Consider the following 6,207-nt stretch of genomic DNA (forward strand, 5'->3'; position numbering starts at 1 on the left):
CTTACGACCTAGGAGGCGCTTGCAGCCTCGAAGGGCTTACAACTTCGGAGGACTTGCACTCTCGGAGGACTTGCACTCTCGGAGGACTTGCACCCTCGGAGGGACTTGTACCCTCGGAGGACTTGCACCCTCGGAGGACTTGCACCCTCGGAGAACTTGTACCCTCGGAGAACTTACAATCTCGAAAGGCTTACTGTCTCGGAGAACTTACGACTTTTGAAATGGTTTAATTTTTATTATTATTAGTGTATATTTCTTTTCCAAACTCACCATTTTTGGCGCATTTCACTTACTGCAAAGTATCTACATTTAATACGTCTTCATTTGATTCCTTTTTCCCTAAAGAACCTAATATTACAAATTAATCGACAAAAGTAATTATAAAGATACCAAGTATCAAGATGATATAATGTTAATCATCAAAATTCGCAAACACAATAGCAAATGTACTCGTACCTCCAACCTCCATTTGAATAACGACAGTATGGCTTCCGTTGTAGACATCTAGCTGTCCCCTGTAACAACATATCGTACAGGATGATGATCTACACATTTGCGAAATAGGCTAACAGGGAGGTGTCCGTAGATTGCCACGCCGACTGAGCACTTGAGGGGTTTTAACAAAATCGACGAAACCACCCTGGACCGCGGAGACTTATCTTTTTTTATTATATTAGATTTACTTGTTTCATTTATCAATTGTATTATATTCATTTAGCTATTTATTTATTTATTTTGTTTACTTGTTTATGTTTTATTTTTATCTCATTTGCTTATTTACTTAATTCATTTATCAATTGTATTATATTTATTTAGCTATCTATCTATTTATTTATTTACTTGTTTGTTTAATTTATTTTATTTTTTCATTATTATTATTTTTTCCAAATTAACTTGGGTACTATAGGACTGGGGAATAGGTAGGGGAGGTAACCATGAAAACACAGAATCACATTTTTCAATTTATTTCCAGAACTTTATACCACAAGACAGAGAACAGAAAGGCTGAAATGTGTCAGTTCATTTCCAATGCCACAGTAAATCCAAGCAGTACTTAGACTAAGACGGGAAGGAGAAAGAAAGAATTTGCAGACATCTGGTGGCAAGATCGAGAATCACATTGGCGCGGGTTGACCCTCGTAATTAAAAGTTACACTAAATTGACTAAGGAGTACGGTTTATAATGCACAAGAAATAAATAGACAATTTTCATCTTCTTCGTAAGAGTGCAAAATGGCGATTAATAATGACAGGAAAATCAGCCAAGAATTGAAGTACAGGTATCTATTGAAGTGTTAGGCGAGTCTATATACCTTTATATAACAAGAACACTCATACCAGTGAGTTCTAGTGAAGGTTTTTTGTGAATAAGAGAGAGACGTGCTGGGTCTGAGTGACATATGGCCACTGAAACCTGACAAATAAATAAAAAAAATACCTCCATCACCATCCAAGCTAACTGCAAAAATAAATGAATAAACAAATAAATGAATAGATAAATAGATAAATGATGCTAACCCAAGTTTGGGTTGCCGGAAGGCCCCTTTGTCTTCTGGAAGTCTTCCGTGGACTCCGGAGGAGTGACTGACTGACTGACTGACTGATTGACTGACGGCCCGAAAGAGACCAAGCGCCTCGTAAGCGTTGGAATCACACACTTCTCAAAATCCAATGACTTAGAGCGAAGAAGAAGAAAAAAAAAAAAAACGGAATCGGAGAGCCGCATGTACCGGAATACTGGACCAATCTGCCTTCCGGAACTGCCGAGTCGAACGCGCTCACCTTTCCTTCCGCATAAAAGGGTATTCCTTCCCTTCCGGATAAAAGGTGTTCCTTCTGGATAAAAGGAGTTTTCGGATATGTGGATTTCCCTCCATATAAAAGGAGTTTCTTTTCGGATACAAGGAACTCCCTCCGGACAGGAAGCGTTCGAAGGACCTCGGAAGGTTCAAGGGACACGTCCGGGCTGAGCCAGCCACGCCTCCGGAAGTTGACGACCTGAAGATTATCTGGGTGTCCATCATCTCACGCGAAGAAGACATCGCCTGTAACAAGGAACACCAGAAGAGCGCGCGACGAGGCGGGGCCGACGCGCTTGGCGGAAGCCGCCGCCATTGTTCTGTGACATCGTCGTCGAGAGCTCCAACTTCGTTCAAGAATAAATTGAAAACAAAACGAATGAGATAAGTGTTCGAAACCACAACGAAACCAAATCTCGGTTTCGTTCGTACTAAGCCAACCCACCGGAATAGAAACAAAACTTGATTCATCCTCTTGAAGAAATTAGAAAAAAAAAAATCTCCTAGGCCTAAGATAAGGACACAGACATCTTGGAAAAGCAACACGTAAATATTCACGAGGACGACATGTATATATGTATACATCGACGCAGGACAATCACTTGTGTGTGTGTGTGGACCTTTTCCTGTGTCACCCACTGCCCGTCCCCCTTCCCCCCCCCCGTTCTCTCCCCCCCTCCCCCAACCCCGCAACCCCCCCGCGCCCCCCGGCTTGCCTATGTCCCCTTTGAGGCTGGGGAGGCGCGGAAGGGGCGGGACAGGTGGACAGGAGGAGGACAGGTGGAGGTCGTGGACAGACAGACAGATGGGAGACACATCGCTCTAACCATAAATAAAAGAAAAAGTTTAAATATTCTCGTTTAAATATTCGTTACGTTCTTGTTTCGGTCTCTATGAGGATATATTTGCCACGTTCCGGGCGAGGTCTCCTGGAGAGAGAGGGTGGTGGTGGTGGTGGTTGAGTGAGGAAGAGGAGGAGGAGGAGGAGGAGGAAGAGGAAGAGGAGGTTTGAGAAAATATCTGTCGGTGATATGTTTTATTTACTTCGTGTGTTAAGATTTCAAGGCTCAGTGTGCTAGACATAATGTATCGCTTGTGTGTGTGTGGTTTTATGCCCAAATCTTCGAGATCCAGCGTATACATGCACAACCATGTTCTACCGTGTTCTATACATCTTGAATAACACATACCCATGTTATATACAAAAGACGCACATCCGTGTCTTGAAGAAGAACAAATCTGCACAAAAAATAAATGTAAGGTTTAGTCTTCAAATTCTTACCCCTACCCACTCACCCCCAACCCACTCTCCACTCTAAACTCGAGACCAATTGCATCATACCACGATCTAGGGCGGTACAAAGAAAAAAAGAAGGAAAAGACGGAATCTTCATAACATGATACACAATGCCGTCGGCTTCTGATCAAGGATTTCAGGAGTCAAATATCACTTCAGAAATGGCACTACCATTTTCTTAAGATCCTTCAAAGGCGGCTGAAGGACCTATTGTTTTTCAGATATAACAATATTTAGTTCACAAATATATATACATATATATATATATATATATATATATATATATATATATATATATATATATACTCATATATATATATACATATATATATATATACTCATATATATATACATATATATATACTGTACTACTAAATGTAGCACTGATGACTATTTCTTGATCATGATAGCAATGCTAGTATAAATGCTATTTTGCTAGTATAAACTGATCATAAGAATAGTAATACATCAAATGACTCATTCAGTTGCTTTCACATAGATGACTTCAAACAACTATCATTTCTAACAATGGGGCTATTTCCACCATGGAAATAGTATCTAGAATTGTAATACATAACGTCATTGACACAGGATTTTGTGATGTCATCAGTTGTATTTTTTTATGATACATTGAACATTTTATAACATTTCGAGCCTTGTGTGTGTGTGTATGTGTGTGTGTGTGTGTTAGTGTGTGTGTGTCCTCGGGTGCCTATAACCATGTTATAGAGGCTCGTTACAATACGTAAACCTTGGCAAAGGACACACTCGAAGAATGACCTCTTTCCCTTTGGAGCGAATACATCCTCACATCTCACTTGGACGCGCTGGCGGTCCCAGCACGTTCCTCGGTCGACCGCGACATCCTCGTCGTCTCCGTCGCCGTCGCCGTCGACATCATCGTCGGGAGAGTTCACTCCTCTTCCTCCTCTTCTTCCACTACTTCTTCTTCTTCTTCTTCTTCTACCTCTTCGACCTCCTCGACCTCCTCGACTTCTTCCTCCGCCTCCTCGTCACCTGGGGAATAGGCTTCATTGTCAGCTTGTTCCTGCTGGGGCTCCTGCTGGGGCTCCTGCTGGGGTTTTGGGGATCCTTGGGCACCCTCGTGGGATTCCTCAGGCTCCCCGCCGTAGGATATGGAGTTGGACACCTCGTGGTGGTGGGACATGGAGCTCTGGTGCATTTTGACCGTCACCTGGCCCTGGGACTCCATCTCCGCCATCATGTGGGCCGGGATGGTGGGGAAGGATCCGGGAAGACCGGCTGAGGGCCGGGGGCGTGGGGGAGCTGTTGGGGAGGAAGGAAGGGGGGAGGAGGGGGGAGAGAGAGAAAAAGAGAGAGCGATAGAAAAGAGTTCAAGTAACATCAGTAAACGTGCCCGTGGAAATCTTGTAGCGGGGTTTTGAGCTTATGCTCGTGTGCCCCGTTTCTGATTTGGCCCAAATAGATCATTGGATATGTTGACGATGATGACAATGATGATGATGATGATGTGTATGTGTGTGTGTGATTTTTTTTTTTTTTTTTTTTTTTTTGAGAAGATTTCCACGGGCGACTTGGACGTTTCCGTATCGAAAAAGCGAAGTGACGAAGTGACCTTATGTTAATGAAGAAGTGGCGAAGGAGTTGATGAGGACCTCGGGAGTAGTCCTCGAAATGATACGAAAACGTCCAGATAGTTGGAGTGCGACCTTAAGAAGTCCCACTCAAGGCAACAACAACTTTAGAGAAAGAAGACACTCAAAGCTTATAAGAGTTTAAACAACATCTTTCAGGGAGTAACGTTTAAGTTATATCTTTCGATTTAAGTTCAAGTAACACTTCAGAAGCACGTTTAAGGCTGAAATGGCTTGTTCGTTTAAGTATGTCGACCTTGGAGCGTTAGCCACAGCACCGCCATAGTCGTATCGTAGCTATCCGAGTACATAGGGTAGAGGTGAAGCGATTTTTTTTTTTTTTTTTTTTTTTTTTTTTTTGTGTGGACCGTACTCGGTACGCAGGTCCTGCAATCATACGGCTTCGTCATGTGCGCATTTAATTAATAATTTTTAATATCCAACCCTTTGGTATGATTTGGGGGAATTAAGAACATTGTACCCAAAGGATGGGAATGGGGGAGAGAGTAGAAGAGATGGAGAGAGGAATGGAGGGGAAGTAGAGAGAGGAGAGAGAGCAGGTTAGAAGAGAGGAGAGGGCAGGTCAGAAGAGAGGAGAGAGCAGGTCAGAAGAGAGGAGAGAGCAGGTCAGAAGAGAGGAGAGAGCAGGTCTGAAGAGAGGAGAAGGCAGGTCAGAAGAGAGGAGAGAGCAGGTCAGAAGAGAGGAGAGAGCAGGTCAGAAGAGAGGAGAGGGCAGGTCAGAAGAGAGGAGAGAGCAGGTCAGAAGAGAGGAGGGTAGGAGAAAAGAGGGATGGGAAAGGGGGAGGGGGAGGGATGAGGAGGGGCGTAGAAGGGGGGTTAGAGGAAGGGGTCAGGAAGTGGAGAGAGGAAGAAAAGAGGAATAGGATGTAGGGTGGGGAAGGGAGTGAATAGGAGAGGAGGGGAGAGAGGGAATGAAGGGCAAGAAGGTATGAACAGGAGAGAAGGGAAGAAAAACGAGTGATGGAAAGAGGGAAGGAGGAAGGGAAGGAGGGAAGGAAGGAAGGAGGGAGGGAAGGAAGGAAGGAGGGAAGGAAGGAAGGAAGGAGGGAAGGAAGGAGGGAAGGAAGGAAGGAAGGAAGGAAGGAGGGAAGGAAGGAAGGAAGGAAGGAAGGAAGGAAGGAAGGAAGAAGGGAAGGAAAGAAGGAAGGAGGGAAGGAAGGAGGGAGTGAAGGAAGGAAGGAGGGAAGGAAGGAAGGAAGGAAGGAAGGAGGGAAGGAAGGAAGGAGGGAAGGAAGGAGGGAGGGAAGGAAGGATGAGGGAGAATGCAGGGAGGCGTGTTGAGGAATAAGGAGAAATGGAAAAGGGAAGGGGAGAAAGAGAACGAGAGAACAAAGGAAGGTTGGAGATAGGAGGAGCGAGCGATAAAGAAAGGAAAGTAGTGAAAGGAAAGGGAAAGAGAGGAAATGAGAGATGTGGGAAGGGGAGGAGAAGGAGGACAGGAGAAGAGGAAGAGGGAAAGGGGAGAAGGAGGACA

At 44.3% G+C, this 6,207-nt stretch overlaps 1 protein-coding gene across 12 annotated transcripts in view; it reads right to left on the reverse strand.

The window, feature by feature from the left end:
• Positions 1-949: 949 nt before the first annotated feature.
• LOC143021708 (muscle LIM protein Mlp84B-like) overlaps positions 950-6,207 on the reverse strand; it is a 101,885-nt gene continuing 96,627 nt past the window's right edge. For 8 of the 12 annotated variants that reach the window (XM_076179364.1, XM_076179359.1, XM_076179363.1 and 5 more), the window contains one exon: positions 950-4,383. In XM_076179364.1, coding sequence (XP_076035479.1) covers positions 4,010-4,383 — 374 coding nt within the window. In that variant the 3' untranslated portion in view covers positions 950-4,009. The remainder of the gene's footprint in view (positions 4,384-6,207) is intronic. The other 4 variants (XM_076179369.1, XM_076179366.1, XM_076179368.1 and 1 more) reach the window with 3 other exon arrangements.

The sequence above is a fragment of the Oratosquilla oratoria genome, chromosome 42, assembly GCF_046742065.1.
Source record: "Oratosquilla oratoria isolate Oo_2021 chromosome 42, ASM4674206v1, whole genome shotgun sequence".
Lineage (NCBI taxonomy): Eukaryota > Metazoa > Arthropoda > Malacostraca > Stomatopoda > Squillidae > Oratosquilla > Oratosquilla oratoria.